This window comes from Macaca fascicularis, chromosome 14 (genome assembly GCF_037993035.2).
Source record: "Macaca fascicularis isolate 582-1 chromosome 14, T2T-MFA8v1.1".
Lineage (NCBI taxonomy): Eukaryota > Metazoa > Chordata > Mammalia > Primates > Cercopithecidae > Macaca > Macaca fascicularis.
Window position 1 is genome coordinate 50,900,858 of NC_088388.1, and position 18,135 is coordinate 50,918,992.

General features: G+C 40.4%; 1 protein-coding gene across 6 annotated transcripts; it reads left to right on the forward strand.

The window, feature by feature from the left end:
* Window positions 1-5,142: 5,142 nt before the first annotated feature.
* Window positions 5,143-17,253, forward strand: CYP2R1 (cytochrome P450 family 2 subfamily R member 1). 6 transcript variants are annotated; one of them, XR_012423378.1, is made up of 5 exons: window positions 5,143-5,424; window positions 11,530-11,671; window positions 14,610-15,242; window positions 16,053-16,146; window positions 16,966-17,253. XR_012423378.1 is itself a non-coding variant. In XM_005578548.5 (5 exons), the coding sequence occupies exons 1-5, from the start codon at window positions 5,200-5,202 to the stop codon at window positions 17,139-17,141; spliced, it is 1,506 nt and encodes a 501-aa protein (XP_005578605.2). In that variant the 5' UTR covers window positions 5,143-5,199; the 3' UTR covers window positions 17,142-17,253. The 6 variants fall into 6 exon arrangements, 5 of the variants coding, with proteins under 5 accessions (XP_005578605.2, XP_065384546.1, XP_065384545.1 ...); XM_005578548.5 differs by having other exon boundaries at window positions 15,817-16,146; XM_065528474.2 differs by having other exon boundaries at window positions 15,019-15,242; window positions 15,817-16,146.
* Window positions 17,254-18,135: the final 882 nt, after the last annotated feature.

Here is an 18,135-nt window from a genome sequence, read left to right on the forward strand (position 1 = left end):
CAAAGGCCAGATGACTCTCTTCTTGTGTCCCTCTGAGGGCATTGACCTGTAAAACCAGCTAGAGAGGGGCCAGAGGCATCCTCACTAAACTTTCAAGCCAAAGCTAGGGGCCTCCTTCATCATCATCAGGGTATTAGGGCTCCCAAAGAACATTTTCTAAATAACCAAAGTTAAATTATTCAAGTGCTAGGAATTTTTTCTGTTTTTGAAATGTAGCCAAATCTTTCAAAAATACATATATACTTCCTCTGTACTCTTAAATTAGAATGTTCTTAAATAATTTTAATCTTCTTTGATGAGGATGTTCATTTAATGAGAACATGAATTAATGTGTTCTGTTGTCATATACATGATGTTCTCAGGCTTTGAGATGTGTGGTACTGATATTCTCTACCCGAAATGATCTCAGACTCCTGAGCTTTTTGGTTCATTACATCTGTATTTTATAATTATTGTTTCCTTTTTCATTATCAGATTGTCAGATGTCTCCAGAATGGTTGGTGTGGCTATCTCTAACAACAATTCAATCTACTATTACTTTGCTTCTTCAAATCTACTGTTTCCAGAAGCACAATATAAGAATGTTTATGAAAATCATTTGCAAAGCAGAAGCTTTAAACTAAGACTTAAATGTCTCTCTGAGTGATATTCATGAATTTTAAATAGAGAATTTTATTACTTTCCTTTCCCTTCACTCAGTGTCCCATATGAGACCAGTTGGTAGGGAAGAATTGTAGTAACATCTTCAATGAACACAATCATGAGGAAGTCCCTGGGTATAAGCTGGTTGTTTGGTGCAGACTACAATTACTGACCCCCAAGACTGAGTACATTTCCTATGTTTTGCACACTTGTAGAACTGTTTCTTTAATTCAGAAAACAGAAATGTTTGGCATCTTGAAAACATAGTAATACTTGCAAACATAAATAATAAATTTACTTGTGATTATTTGACTGGTGTTGGCATCCCCCAGTAGACTGTAAACCCCAGGAACATAGGGACCATGACTGATTTTGCTCACCATTATATCCCCAGCATCTAATCTAGTAGGTGCCCAATACATTTGTGGTGAATGACTGAAAGAACACATGGCAAGTCCAGAGCCCAGAATTCTGGTTCTACTGGTGCTATCTTGTGTGACCTTGGACAGAACACTAAACTTCCTCTGACTCTCTGTTACTGCATTTGGAAGAGGGTCTTCAACAAGATCATGAATTGTTCATGCACTTTTAGATTTCTATTTTTTTGTAACACAAGGAAAGGAATACAAGATATCATGACAGAAGATGGCTCACTGGGGAGCTGGATGGGAGGAAGTGGCAAGGATTGGTTGGCTGAGTATCCCTAGGAAATGGCAGGAATAACTCCTGGTTCTGAGAAATGTGATTTCTCTAAGTTGATCTAGCCTTTGGAAAAACTGTGAAGGGAAAGAAGTTTCTCCGTAAAACTTCCTTTCCCCTTCTGCATCCTCTTTTTAAGTCCCAACACCCACCACCACCATCATCACCATGCCACCACCTCCAATAAATCCATGTCATCATATCTCCCATTAGGCCTTGCCTGTAAATGTGGGATTAAATTCATTCATGTATAAGCATTTTTAGGAACTTTCTATTACTGTACTCTCCTGACACCAGATTTTGCATTTTCCAACTAGCCTGTTATAGGGAATGTTCCATTCGTATCATTTAATTTGTAAAGACTGAACTTCAGGCAAGTGGGGTGGGGAGGACTTTTTAAAGTGGTCACAGGGAGACTTTCATAAGGTTCCTAATCTCACCCAGAAGTGCTACTGGTCTGCCAGCCCCACCTCAGTGCCTGGCTCCCAAGAGCATAATGAATATCCAAGTGCACAAACTCAGTTTCTACACACCATTTTGTAATCAAAGTCTTCATTTGGGTACCCTACCTCTGAGCACAAGGACTAGGATAAGGCAAGTGAGGAATTCACCTTGGGAACAGAATTTAAGAGGGCTCCAAGAAGCTCAGAATCAAGATAACACTTTAATGCAACACTTTAAAATCAAAATTGAGGCAAAAACCCATTATGAACAAGACATCAAATTTTTAATAAGGCAGGATAAGTATTATTGACTTTTTTCTTTTAGCTCAGGCTCCAATATGGCTCAGCTTGGTACTTCCTCTGACTCTCACTTCCTTCAATTCTGATGAAACACACTGAGAGTGCACATAATGGAACGTGCAAAGGAGGCACATTTGCGCTGATTGCATCACTCTGTGTTGGGAGCTCTCTGGGACAACACTGATGGCCCAGGCCAGGGCTGCAGCCTTTCAAGAACAGAAAGGGACCCCAGGAGATACTGCCCCTCAGGATGAGTCCTGGAGCTTTGGTTCAGTTCCCAAAGGCCCAGAAAGAGGTTCTGATTCTGGCACAGCACTGCTGTTCTCTGTTAAAACCATTACTGTTCTACACATATAAATGGCAAAGCCCTATACAGGGTGTTCACCCATTCCACCTCGAGTACTGAAGATGAGATCTCAGCCATGAAACAGTGAAATACTTAACTTCCTGCTCCCCTAAACCTTCCTGTCATGATAAAAGCCATAGACAAACATTATTGATTGTTTGCTATCACTCAAAGAGCAAATGCAAAGAGGGGGAATAAGGGAGAGATTTATCTTTGTTGAGCTGAAAGAACATGATAAACTGTTACAGGGAAGGCTCTGTGTCCTGAAAGACTTACAGTTATTCCTGATAATCCCCCACCTATTATCCCTCAAGGAGCGCTGGGGTGGGGTGGGGCGGGGAACATTTCATCAGTGCTGTCAGTCAGACATGGCTGCCTCGGGGTAACTCAGCTCTCCTCTGCTACAGTAGCCAGGGAAAGAATGCCAAAGAAGTAATGCTCCTTAATTTAAGTGAATTGGAGGATATTTTTGTAATGAAAATTAATCCTTTCTGAAAATAAATGATGGCAGGGGGCCCACTCCTGAACCAAGTACCTGTACTGTATAACGGCTGTGGCCAGACCAAAATCTGTAAGCCTCCTGGTGCTGCAAAGGCAGGGTTGATCTGAGGCATCCCATAGGTGATCTTCCCCAGCTCCTGGTGCCTCAGCAGCATTGCCTCCCACCCACAGTCCCAATATCCATCCTGTGTCATCTCCACTGGCCTTTGGTAAGAAATTAGAGACCAAGTTTAGTAATGATCTCTCACAATTATTTTTTCATTTTATTAGATTATTGATTGATAAGAATTTTAAGGAATCTCTTAATAGGCATTTGTAATAGGCAGTAGGTAGATATTCTGTGGCTGGAGATCCTGTGACACATGCCCTGCGGGGGTAACTTCAGCCCCTGGGGATGGTCACAAGTCAGTTAAACAGAAAAACTAAAAGCCCTGACTAACTTGCTGACTTCCGCAGTGTCCTTGCATGGGAGATGTAGAGAAATTGGAAACACTCTCAGAGGACAAGGTTTGCTTAGTACATGATGCCTTTGCCCTTGATATTTCCTCTGTTTGGAATATTTTCCCCTATATCTGCCTCAAATTTCCCTTCTATAGTAGGCAGAATAATGCTCCCCTCCCCCCATATGTCCACATACTAATCCCTAGAACTGTGAATATGTTAGGTTTCATGGCAAGAAGAATTAAGGTTGCAGATGGAATTAAAGGGCTAATCAGCTGACCCTGAGTCGGGGATTATCCAGGTGGGCCCAATATCATCACAATGATCCTTATAAGTAGATCGTTGAGACAGCCATGTTGGAAGGATCTGAACTGACATTAATTGCCTTGAAGAGGAAGGAATGGGGATGAAAGTCAAGGAATGTGGGCAGCCTCTAGAAGCTGAAAAAGACAAGGAAATAGAATCTCTCCTACAGTCTCTAGAAGGAATGAAGTCCCACTAACACCTCTCTGTCAGCCCAGGAAGACTCACTTTGGACTTCATACCTCAAAAACCGTAAGAAAATAAATTTGTGTGGTTTTTAAGCCATCAAATTGGGGGTAATTTGTTACAACAGTGGTAGGAAACAAATACACCTCTTTAGCAGTTGATCTCAGCTCCAACGTCATCTTCCTAATAAGACTTTCCTTGACAGCCCTTGCTTGCTAAAATATCTCCCAAACCACCAGGCATTTTCTATAACGCACTTTTTGTTTGCTGATGATTATCTAAATTTATTGTATTTCCATTTTATTGCTCTTCCCTCTCATAAGAATGTAAGTTCTAGAAAGGGTGGGATTTTGTTGCTCTTATTCACCTATGTATCTCCATCGCTTAGGACATGGGAACATAGTAGACATTCAATTAATATTTGCTGTGTGAATGAGCCGTAAGGTAACGAGGACCATAAAACTCATGCCCTTCTAAATCACAATTAGAGGGCAGCTGTTAGAAGAGTCCCAAACCCAGTAAGTCCTGTGTTGCAAGGAACTGTCCAGTAGAAAACAGGAATAAAAACAGAATTAGCAAGAATAATATGAAATCAGTTGCTTAATTCCAGGCAGTGGAGGCAGAAATCTTGAATAGTAAATACTCTCCGTGAACAAGTGCAGACAAGAGTTCCGTGATTGCCAGTAAGTAATCAGTTTGGAAAGACCAGAGAGGGGTCAAATATAGGTAAACTGAGTTAATCACATAAACTGCTCAATCATCACAATTCTTAAAAGATCACACACAAAAATACATTAACAGGAGAAAAATAGTAAAACAGGACAAAACAGTAAAATTACTTTCTTTTACTACTGATGGGTCAGTTTTCTACTGGAAATTCTTAAAAGTATCAGGTTCAGCTAAAGACTGCAGTGTTGATCACCTCTCCAGTTTTCCTAGTCTGAAATGAAATAAGCAGACCTGGTACTTAAAAAGACACTTTAAGAAAGAGCTGGCCCCAGAGAGGCAGGATCCGCCTACCCCAGTGAGTGAGGCCGTCCTGACACCTGGTCAACATTCTGGTGTCAACATTCTGGAAAACGGCCTCCAGGCTCATTGCTCCGCCTAGAGCCGCGCCACCTCCAAAGGGTAGCACCGGCTACCCGCTCCGCAGAGCCGACTCCAAGCCGCGCAGAGCTGGAGGGTAGTCGTCCCGAGGGGACCTGAGCGCTCACTCAATCAGCCAATGGCCACGGAGCTAGGGCGGGACCTGAGAGTATCCTGCCAATGGGAGTACGGCAGGGCTGGAGTGCCAGGGACTCAGGGCGGCCGTGGCGTTCGCACCCCCAGCTCGGGCAGATGTGGAAACTTTGGGGAGGTGAAGAGGGCGCAGCGGCGCTCGGCGGCGCGCTCTTCTTGCTGCTTTTCGCGCTGGGGGTCCGCCAGCTGCTGAAGCTGAGGAGGCCGATGGGCTTCCCTCCGGGGCCGCCGGGGCTGCCATTTATCGGCAACATCTATTCCCTGGCCGCCTCAGCCGAGCTTCCCCATGTCTACATGAGAAAGCAGAGCCAGGTGTACGGAGAGGTACCGCTCCGACGGGTCCCGGGCAGGGAGGGCCGCCAAACTGGCCCGGGCTGGCCAGGGCCTTCCTGGTTGGACTTATGGCCGCTCGTGAGCCGAGTAATAGGGACCTCTCCATATGCCGGCTGCCCGTTGAGGGACATCCGTTTCCATGCTGTGGAAGGGAGAAGTCCTCGACGCCGTGCCCCCTGCAAGGGGAGCCCCGCCCCTGCCGGTGACCCACTCCGGGCCGAGGCCCCGAGGCGATCCAGGCCTGATTTTCCCGCTACCGCTCGAGTTCTTGCTCCTGCGCCTGCGCCGTTTGGCTCGCCGGCTGCGGAGCCACTTCAGGTCCAGGTTGGACCCCTGCCCTCAGGGCGGGCGTCTTGCGAGTCGGCCTCGCAGCTCTGTGGAAGCTGCACGCGGCTTGTCGGAAAATTAAGGCGTTCTAAATTCTAGATGGTTAATAACAGGTTCTTCGGTGTTTGCAGTCGATGAACTACTGGTGTAGGCGTTTGCTGTGAGAATGGAGAACGCAGGGGAACGCCCCTAACTGAGAAGCTGGCCCTGGGAAATGATTGTGAACGCGTGAATGAATTGATGACTAAAATCCGCTGCGGGGGTCCCACAGCACAGATGGCAATGCCGTTCTGACTGGCTGGGAACGGCCCCTTAGCAGATACTTAAAAGGCGCCTTCTGTGTGCCACTGTCACTGCCAACTTGGTGACTCATTTAAAACTCACAACCAGCCGGTGAGGTCGGTACTTAGCTCCTCCTCAATCTGCGGAGGAGAAAGCAGCACGGAAATGCCTTGTGACTGGCAGCGGAAAAGGCGACCCCCGCATGTGTGTGGGTGTCCTGAAGTCCGGAGGGGGCAGGAGTTTCCACGGGGCCTGACCAGAGCTTTACCTGTTTTGTTTTGAATTACACTTATTTATATGCAACTACAGGCCTGACGCTAGCGGTGAAAAAGGCAGATACAGCTTTTTAAGGAGTTGGCAGATGAGTGGGAGAGAAAACTAATCTCTTTATCGACCACAGGCTGTGGTCAGTGTTTTGAAGGAAAAGTACAGGGATGTTTGGCAACTGTGGTATTTCAGGTTTGACCTTAAATCCTTACTTAAACCAATTTTTACAAGAATTGGGCTAGGTGCCCGGGCGCAGTGGCTCACGCCTGTAATACCAGCACTTTGGGAGGCCCAGGCAGGCGGATCACGAAGTCAGCAGATCAAGACCACCCTGGCTAACACGGTGGAACCCCGTCCCTACTAAAAAAATACAAAAAATTAGCCGGGCGTAGTGGGGGCGCCTGTAGTCCCAGGTGCTCGGGAGGTTGAGGCAGGAGAATGGTATGAACCCGGGAGGAGGAGCTTGCAGTGAGCTATCTCGCCACTGCACTCCAGCCTGGGCGACAGAGCAAGACTCTTTCTCCAAAAAAAAAAAAAAAAAAAAAAAAAATTGGTCTAGGTTTCTAGAATAGTAAGTCACTAATGGTTTACGTTCCTTTCACGACTCACTAATAGTTTACGTTGTTAAAGGTAAGCTGGACGAGGTAACAAAAGTATGTGTAATTCTTAGATCTTATTTTCCAGCCGACAGTTCTCCCAGAATTGAGTTTATTCAAAATGTGAAAGCATAAGACTAGAAATCGGGTCTTCTGCCAGACAAAACTTGACCCCTGTTCTGAGACTTAGTTTTTTTTTCATCTCGTTAGTGAGAATAACAACGGAAAACAGTAAAGTGCTACTCAAGTGTTCTGGTTATTGTATGTGTTATTAGTTTCTTTTTTTTTTTTTTCTTTTTCTTTTTTTTTTTTTTTTTTTGAGATGAGTCTCACTCTCGTCCAGGCTGGAGTGCAGTGACGCCATCTCGGCTCACTGCAAGCTCCGCCTCCCGGGTTCACGCCATTCTCCTGCCTCAGCCTCCCGAGTAGCTGGGACCACAGGCACCCACCACCACGCCTGGCTAATTTTTTGTATTTTTTAGTAGAGACAGGGTTTCACTCTGTTAGCCAGGATGGTCTCGATCTCCTGACCTTGTGATCCACCCACCTTGGCCTCCCAAAGTGCTCGGATTACAGGCGTGAGCCACCGCGTCCGGCCTATGTTATTAGTTTCTATACCCAGAACAGGTTTGTTCGACCTCCAAGTTTGAAAGTATTTTTAAACAAGTTATTTGAAATGGTTTCTCACAGAAAAGGGAATTAAACGTTTCTTATATAAGTATTTGAACTGAAAGACACTCTGTATTACTATGAATATTTATTTTGGGCAGGGGGTTGTCTAAGTCCCCTATCATAGGTTACAAATTATAAACGTACTAGACTGTCGTCTTGAGATATTTAGATCGGTTCAATAGATAAGAATTGGGCATGAGCAGCTAGTTTTATTGCTGGTACCACTTTTGAGGGAACCATGGTTCTTTACGGAGAAAGCTCTTGACTACAAATGAAATAGGACTAAACTGTTACTAGCTGCAGTGGGGCAGAGGAAAAACTGAAAGGAGCAAACATGAAAAAGAATATGCATCAAAGAGTAGATAGACGTTGTTTGCCTCACTATGCCTTAGGTTTAGTTGATAACCACCAAACATATTAACTCTAGGCTACAGCAGCATTTGATCTTTATCCTGGTGTGAAACATCTCTAAAGATCTCCCATTATTTTAGAGATATATTCCAATTCTGACAGACTCTCAATGTTGGTATAAATTGTTAAAATACTATACCTTTTTTTGGAAGTGGAAGAAGACTGTTCCCTCCTGTAATTCCGAAAGGTTATGAAAAGTTGTTCCTAGGACTTATTTCTAAATAAAATCTTAGTTTCCCACTGTCCTTTAAATATGAGATGTATGCTCACAGAAAACAAAAACAAAAACAAAAACCCCAAAAAACACTGGACTTTAAAATTACTTAGGACAGTCACTTCAGGTGATACCCGCCTTTGTGTTAATCTGTGAATTCAGTTCTGCTTTGTGATTCTTGAAAGTTAAACAGCCAGTCCTCAGGACTTATATATTCATTTTAAAGGCAATCTTATATAGAAGTGTATCACACTGAAAATTACCATTTCCTTGGAGATTCATTCTGAATGTTTAAATTTCTGCAGTAACTTTAATCTTAGTCTAGATTTAGAGAGGCATTCTCTGGCTAGCAAAGCCAATACAAGTGGCTTTATCAGATTATTTTCAGGTAATGGACTTAAGGACAATAAAATTATTCCATTAAGGCAAGTAGAATTGACAGTGTATTAATTTATTTTTACAGCATTTATTGAGAACTTTATGCACGGCACTGAATGAGATTCTGTGTAAGGATTCAAAGATGAAAAAGATGAAATCACTGCTCCTAGGGAGTTTATAATTTAGCAGGCAGGCAGAAGACAAGAATATGAATGTTTCGGGTCCAAGATAGTGTTAAATAAGTGCCATGGGAGCTTCTAAACTCCCATGTGTGGTTCAAAGCAGAGAGAAAAAGAGTGCCCCAAGAAAGGCATCATGGAGGATCGTCCCTAAAGAGTTGGTATGGTTATGATAGTATGGCAGTCAAGGCAAGCATTCAAAATGAGGGAACAAACCAAGCAAAGGTTGAAAAGTGTGGCAGTCACCTAATGGTTTTCATCAACAGCACTTTGCACATTTGTCTGTTATTAGCACTTAGCCCATGATGTTATAATAATATGCTTAAATGTATATCTCTACAACTATTCATTAATTCAACATCTATTTCTATTGTCATATGCTGTGCACTGTCCTAGGTGCTAGAGATATAGCAGTGACCAAAACAGAGATTCCTGCCCTTATGTAGCTTATATTCTAGTGGGGGGAAGACAGACAATATACATAAACACAATTAAGTAAATTATATAATATGTTCAAAGAGTACAGAGCAGGAAGTAAACTAAATTGGGGTAAGGGAATGGAGAATGTTAGTGGGTCAGATTTTAAATTGCTTAATCAGAACAGTCTCACCACAAAGATAGCATCTGAACAAAGACTTAAAGGAAATGAAGGAGCAAGCTATAGGAATATGAAAAGGAAGAACATTCTAGACTAAGAGAAGAGCAAGAACAAAGGCCATAAAGCAAGAGAATGCCATGTTGAGAATTACCTGTAAAAAGACAAGGATGAAATTAAGGAGGCCAGTTAGGAGATTGTTGTTATAAGGGAGAAATGCAGGTGACTTAGATTGGTCACCTGCAGGTTATAATAAATTGTCTGATTCTGTTTATATTCTGAAAGTAGGAACAGCATAACTGCTGAGCAGTTGGATGTAGAGTTTGGAAGAAAATAATGAGTCAGTGTGGGTGACTGCAAAGTTCTGGGCCTCAACAACTTGAAGGATGTATGGAGTGGTCATTAACTGGGAGAGTGAAAAATTATGAGTAGGGCTGGTTTGGGCGAGGGAAAGAGACTTGGAGATCACAGAGTGATCTAGAAGAAGGCAAGGAAAATGTTTTGTGTATTCCTCTTTACATCTCTGCCAGCATTATAATTAGCCCATAATTGGCACTAAAAATTATTGAATAAATCAAATAATATATAAGCTAATCTGTACCCTTCCATAGATCAAAGCAGTTTAAGGATAAGTTTTCACAATTTGAGTTACAAACCTTTACTAAAGTCCTTGAAAACAGTGTATACAGGAATACATATTAGTTCAAGTAAAAATTTCTCCAGTTCTACCCTCAAATACAGGACTATTTCAGATTGTTGAGTAAAGGTGGATTGTGTAACAACTTTCTCAAGCCATGGCTCCTCCTTGCTTTTTATGGTCCCTGGTGTCCATAGTTTGAAGTTCTACCCTGAAGCGCTATCTGAAATACATTTGCCCTCTGTTCTGCCTTCATAGTGACACAACTTTAAGTTCATGGTTCTTTTACTATCCTTGTGGAATGCCATCTTTTTTATCGTCTCTGCTAAAGTTCACTTCTGCGAAGAGACTTTCATTACTGCATTGTCTCCTCTTTGCTCAGCTGGTAGCCATTCCCTTTTACTTAGAACTCTTCTGTTGTCACTTTTGACTAATACCACTGCTTATGGCAGGCAGTCAATGTTCTTTTCCCAAGGTTCTGGATATACCTACTGCTCAGTTGGCAGAGCCCACCCTTATGCCAAAGACTCTGGTGGCCCCATTACTCAGCTGGTTAGTTGTTACCACTTGGCAGTCCTCATGACCTTTGCTGATATAACTTTCTGCTGAACTTTTGTTCTCTGCTAAGCCTCCTGTTTTCTTCTGAAGTAGCGTGTGCCATGGCTAAATCTCTTTGACTTGTTTGCACAGGGATAAGGCTTGTCTCAGTATTTTGGCTGTAAAAAGCTATCCAGAAAGGATGGCAATAAGCAGTCTTAAGGAAGTATCATTCTCTCACTGGACTAGGCTCTTACATTGGGTTAGCTAGAATAGACTACAGGAGGTGTGACACTGTAAGTGAACCTGAGGTGAGGCACAGGGCAGACAACTCCAGCAAGGCATGGAATGGATTCTGTTTTGCCTTCCCCTTAACTGAGAGGCAACTACCTAATGTATGTGGTAAATGCCTTTCCTCCAAGGTTAGGTTCCCTTAGAGCCCTGTTCATTCCCTTTGTGGAATACAGAGAGCCAAATACAAATGGGCTTAGTTACAATATGTTTATACTTCAAAGTTGTCTCTCAGGTCTTTGACAATCCTCTCCCTCACTTAGCCTCATTCATCTTGGAAATAGAAGGAGATTCCTAGATATCATTGAACATTTTGAGGTAGAATGAATCATAAGAGAGCATGTATATCAAATATATTTTCTATGGCAATACTGAAGCCCAAATAGGTTAAGTGTTCTGCCCAGAGTCTTATATCTCTTTAATGGCAAACCTTAAACTAGACTCAGGCCTCCCAAGTCCAGTACCCTTTTCATTATACTGTTGGTAAGATTGTGACTTCAGGCACTGAATGGCATAATGAAATCACACAGTTTTGCATGGCTTATAGAAGGAGGGCACTCTGAACATTGTCAGGTGAGTAATAACTGCCTATATTTTCAGGGACGTAACAAATCCTGGAAAAGCCACACTTACCACTTGTAGATTTCCATGGTTATATTTCTCCATACATTCTGCCATTTAAATGTTGTTTTTCTTCTCTCTTCTCAAAGATCTTCAGTTTAGATCTTGGAGGCATATCAACTGTCGTTCTAAATGGCTATGATGTAGTAAAGGAATGTCTTGTTCATCAAAGTGGAATTTTTGCAGACAGACCATGCCTTCCTTTATTCATGAAGATGACAAAAATGGGAGGTATGTTTATTTGCACCTATTTAGTGATTTACTAAGCTATTTTAAATCACATTTCTTATTTTAAGTTTTAGTGCATAGAGTTGGGATTATTTTGTACTGATTAATAAGAAACTATTTACTTATAGAACCTGGTATCTGAGGACCTTTCAGGCTGTACTACTTTCATATTTTAGACCAGTACATTGCTAATTCTGTTGTGGTTCAGCTCTAATAAGTATTATAAACTTTTAAAGAATCAGCACCTAATAACATCTGCAGGTTTTGTGAAACAAGTTAGGAATAAACACATACTTGCACTTGAATCCAAAGTGCCCTTTTGAACCCAGTCTTGAGTACTTGATGACATTTTTACTATCGTTTTACTTAAAAGCTTACAGAACTTGAAGCAGCTTTCTTGACTACTAATCACTGTGATTAGTAGGTGTAGAGTTGCATGGCTTGTGTAAAGGACTAGCGTTCTGTATGGTTTAGTATTGATCAGTGTCGGAGATTCCATATTCAACAAGGGGGAGAGACTGAAAGTTGACAAAATCGGTAAGAAGAAAGCAGCAACAGACAGCCTAAAATAGGATGTTCAAATCACATACAGTGGTTTTAATAGTTAATAGTATAAGACTTTTTACTAAAGTTGTATCCTAAATTCTCTAATATGAGTTTCACATTTAATTTCAAAGAAAAATTTAACAATATCTTGGTTACATAGGCAAAAACTAAAGACATTGATTGAAAAGACAAAAATAAAACTCCTGTATTACATCACAAAGGAAATCAACTAATGCAGAGAAAGCACAAATTGTAAAAGACTGAATTCTCAGGCCAGGGTATAATGATACTTGAAAGCAGTAATATAAATAAAAAACAAGCAATTAGACCAAATAAGAAGCCACAATTATAATAGACCTTTAAAAAGATGATGAAAATGAAAGATGATGCAATCACAGTAATATTTGAGACAAAGTATATATTTTTCAAAGCTGTAAATTTATTGTTTAGACTATTTTCATCATAAATCATTTGACTTAAGATTTTTAAAAACCAGGTAGAAAATTATGTGTTGCTTTAAGTTACTATGTACTGACCTTGGAAGTAGAAAATCATGGCCACTATTAGCCCACTGTGTGAATGGAAAAAAGTTGCCCTTTGGGTGGGCCCAGCGTCATGCCCAGGCACACAGCTTGGCCAGTGTAGGGTTATTATAAACAGTGCTCCTCTGTACCTTCTTGTGTATATATCCCATGTGCACATATTTCTCTAGGGCTGGTTTCATCTTGGCACCATTGCACTAGCTGTTCCTTCTAACTACAGTGGTCTTTCCTCAGGTATTTGCTTGTTTGACTTCCTCATCTCCTGTGAGTCTTTATTCAATGTCATCTTCTCAGTGAGCCTTTTGCTGACTACCCTATATCTTTTTACTTGCTATATAATTTATTTGTTGTTTTGTCTGTCTCTCCTACTAGTGTCTAAGCTCTGTGAGGGTAGGGATCTTTGCTTCTTTTGTTCCCTGATACATTCCTGACACTTAGAACATTGCCTGGAACATAGTAGGTGTTCCACAAATACATGTTAAATGAATATTTGTTGAACGAATAGTCATCTGGGAGTATAGAAAAAAGAATGGACTATGGGAATGTAAGATTGCTACACAGCACTAATGACCCCCTCACATATGGTAACTTTTTAATAAGCTCTACATTCAAAAATTATTGCACAATAAGTTGTTGGAATGTAAATTTTTTGTGTACCTCATGTACACAAGAGAATGTGACATTTTTCATTGTGGGTTGTGTTAGTCCATTTTGTATTGCTATAAAGAAATACCCAAGGCTGGGTAACCTATAAAGAAAAGAGGTTTAATTGGCTCATGGTTCTGTACACTTTATAGAAAGCATGGTGCTGGCATCTGCTTCTGCTGAGGCCATCTGCTTCTCCTGAAGCTCACAATCATGGCAGAAGGCATTGGAGAAAGCCAGCATGTCATATGGCAAGAGTGGGAGCAACAGAGCGAGTAGGGAGAGGTCCTTAACTTTTAAACAACCAGATCTCACATTAAGTGAGCAAGAACTCACTTATCACCAAGAGGCTGTTGTAAGACCATTCATAAGGGATCTGCCCCTATGATCCAATCAGTTCCCACCATGCCCCACCTCCAACATTGGGAATCACATATCAGTGTTAAATTTATCATAGGTACAACCGTGTCCCAGTAATGAGTGAAATTTTGAGTAAAGTACATGTTACATAAATATGTGCACTGAAGATGTTGAATTAATTTAAGGGGGAAATTTTCCATAGTAGCCACATCAAAACAGCAGATACATTGTGGAGACTCTGAAATTTTAAGGTAGGCAATATCAGCATTAGAAAAGTTTGAGCTTCATGTTTGCCCTTCTTTTGACTTCAGCATTTTGACTATATTGACAGCTCATTCAGAGTTCCCTTATCCCTGTCATAGTTACTTGATTGTCTACCATATCCCTTTTTAACAGGAGGAAATTTATATTCTAAAATCTATTCTCTCTTAAGCAGAAAATTTCTAATCCTAGAAGGATGATTTTTTAGGTGTTTGTTTAGTCTAAGATAAAATTTTGCCCATTGAACATGCGGTCATTTCTCTTTGGTAAATTAGGCTTATGGTAAAATTTGGATAATATATAGTCACCTGGCCCTATTTCACCAGGTTAAATTACACAAGACTGACTAGCTTCTTGTGGTGGTGCAATTATAGGTCTTTTCTACCAGTCCACAGATAAGGAGTAGAAAACCTTTATCTGTTATAATACTCTGGCTAATGAGTTGCTGAGAACGGCACCCAACCATGTAGTTATATAGGAGTATAATTTGCAGAAAGATGACTAACCATCCATTAAAACATTTTGTTCCCTTTCATTTTTTAGATACAGAGAAGTAGGAATTATACAATATTTTAATTTTTTTTCAGGCCTACTCAATTCCAGATATGGCCAAGGATGGGTTGAACACAGACGATTAGCTGTAAACAGCTTTCGATATTTTGGATATGGCCAAAAGTCTTTTGAATCTAAAATCTTGGAAGAAACCAAATTTTTCACTGATGCTATTGAAACTTACAAAGGTAGACCTTTTGACTTTAAACAATTAATAACGAATGCTGTTTCAAACATAACCAATCTGATCATTTTTGGAGAACGATTCACTTATGAAGACACCGATTTTCAGCACATGATTGAGTTATTTAGTGAAAATGTGGAACTAGCTGCCAGTGCCTCAGTCTTCTTGTATAATGCCTTTCCATGGATTGGCATCCTGCCTTTTGGAAAACATCAACAGCTGTTTAGAAATGCATCTGTGGTCTATGATTTTCTCTCCAGACTCATTGAAAAAGCTTCAGTCAACAGAAAGCCTCAGCTCCCTCAGCATTTTGTTGATGCTTATTTTGATGAGATGGATCAAGGTAAAAATGACCCATCATCTACTTTCTCCAAAGAAAACCTAATTTTCTCAGTGGGTGAACTCATCATTGCTGGAACTGAAACTACAACCAATGTGCTACGGTGGGCGATTCTTTTCATGGCCCTTTATCCTAATATTCAAGGTGAGGATTCTCTTGATGATCTCAGGGTCTATCCTTACATGTAGGGTTCATACATGTTTTTGAGTCTTAGCCATGCACAATACATTTTCTTTAGGAACTCCTGCTATGCCAGCCAAGGACAGAAATATTTAATAGCTACAAAAAAGAGTTTTCAAATCTATTATCTCGATTCATGTAAAAAAAATCTCTGAAAGAGGTCTTATTATGCTTATTTTATAAATGAGAAAAAACGCTGTATCTGCAAGTGGCAGAGCTGGAACCTGAACTCTGATAGAATTTAAAAAACTAATTTTATGCTTTACTATTTTTCTTACTCCAATTCTAGGTTTGTTTGATGTTTATTCTTATTACTTATGTCTTTCACAATAGAGCTACCCAGAGCACTGGGTACTATTAGTACAAGATATATAGCATATATTTCAACAGAATGCCCAGATAATAAAAAATCTGAATCTGGATGTATCTATATCCTATTGGCTTGTTATTGGTTATCATTTATTTTATTCCAGAAGGAAATAACTTTAGCTATAATTCTAAGAATTGCATAATAACTTGAATACTTTTTCTCTGACAGGACAAGTTCAGAAAGAGATTGATTTAATTATGGGCCCCAATGGGAAGCCTTCTTGGGACGACAAATTCAAAATGCCTTATACTGAGGCAGTTTTGCATGAAGTTTTGAGATTCTGTAATATAGTTCCATTAGGGATTTTCCATGCAACCTCTGAAGATGCAGTTGTACGTGGTTATTCCATTCCTAAAGGCACAACAGTAATTACAAATCTTTATTCTGTACATTTTGATGAAAAGTACTGGAGAGACCCAGAAGTGTTCCATCCTGAGCGATTTCTGGACAGCAGTGGATATTTTGCCAAGAAGGAAGCTTTGGTTCCTTTTTCCCTAGGTAAGAGAACTTTCACAGGGGCGTAACTTTAGAATAAAGGATAATGATAATTCATTAGATATAGCATCTTAATCTGAAGCATCCTCCTGTAGAATTAAATATCCCAATTCTAAAAACACAGAACTGATTCTTACAGGAGAGAATGATTTAATTGGAAGTAATTAACACCTGTTTCTGCTTAATATAAGCCTTAATTTATCAACTATAGATGGACTTTTGAGAACCCCTGGCTTCTTCTAAAACTGTTTTTGCCTGTGGCTTTTTTGCCCATAATCAAAACTTGTGGAATGAGAAGCCAGTAACCCAGAGAGGGAAAAGATACAGTCACTTAAGTAAAACTAGAATCTCACTATCTTGGCTTCTGGTTATTGTATTTCATCTTCAACTAGGAAAATATTGCTTCTTCTGTGAAAAGGTACAAAAGACCCATGGAAAATGGACTAGAAACTCTTCACCTTCATTGGGGAAGAACACACACTTAGTTGAAATGAAGCGGACTTTTCTTGAGCAAAATGTCTCACCTCAAATTAGATCTTTTGTGGCATATCTTAGGCTCTGTTGCAGCATGGGAGGGAAGTGGGAGATGGAACTAAAGTCTTACAAAAGTCCATGGTCTGACAAAAGGAGGTAAATGTATGGGTTCTAGGAGCTGAAGTGTCAAATCCTATTCTTTGAGATTTAAGAGAATCCTTTAATAAACATAATTCCCTCTTACTTTGTTTAAATTCCAGATTTCCTGAATGACACCCAAATATTAGACATTAATTTTGGTAAAGATTGTGAGTTTAAAAAATTATTATATCTGCTTTTTCTGTTTAGGGAGAAGACATTGTCTTGGAGAACAGTTGGCTCGGATGGAAATGTTCTTGTTTTTCACAGCATTGCTTCAGAGGTTTCATTTGCATTTTCCACATGAACTAGTTCCAGATCTGAAGCCCAGGTTAGGCATGACATTGCAGCCCCAACCCTACCTCATCTGTGCTGAAAGACGCTGAAAGTGCCTGGATGTTTTCGGGAGCAAAGATGTATATTTGCCTTATCCCTGAACTTGGTTTAATCAAATCAATATGTGTATTAGAATAAAAGTCACAGCATCATAAAGCCAAATGAACACAGATGTGTCTTAAAATAGTACTGGAGCAGAAACAAGCACTAGTCATGATTGCTTTTCAAGATTTTATGACTTCTGGGGTAAAATTCTCTGTTGAGAGACACAAAGGTGCAAATGATGGGTGTTGCTTAAAATGCTAAGAAGAGTCATGGATGCCCTAAGCAGAGCATCTTGTTTAGTAGCAGGTACTTTTATCCCTTCCTGACTTCATCTGGCTTCTGTCCTGTTGGGGCCTTGGTTCCAGAAACCAGCTCCCTTCTGATCAGGTATTGTCATTAATAAACTGTGTGGTACCAGTCCAGTTTAATAGAGGACTACAGAATAAATTAAAACCCAAATAAATGAGTTTGGACTTTAGAGGTATTTTAGATATGGTGGGAGATTGTAGAAGAAATATGTATTTAATGTAGAGCCTGCCAGTGCTTTCGTATCTTACTCCCTGCTCTGTCTTCATAAGAACTGTGTCATTCTTCTTATAAATGAGGGTCTGTGTGACCCTGAGTGTCCACCTTCATAGCAGCAGTTAAGTAGATAGGACATTACAATAATATATTTAAAATTTTAAATGATACATGGTTGTTGAATCTTTGTTGGCACATTTTCCCTGGCACCACTTCTTTCTAAAACTAATCACAAGGATTAAAGATTGAATTCACTTATATCTTTTAGAGGTCTCTAGGCATTTCCATGGGTTAGTGTTATTTTTCTAAAGATAATTATATTCAAATCCAAAAACATGCTCTAGAGATAGGGTAACTGTGTAAACTGGGACACTTGAGAGTGAATGGGTCTTCCTATTCATAGTTATATCAGGACAACAAGAGTAAATTGTGACTGCCCTAAACAAACTGGAATGTATATTGACCCATTTATAGCTA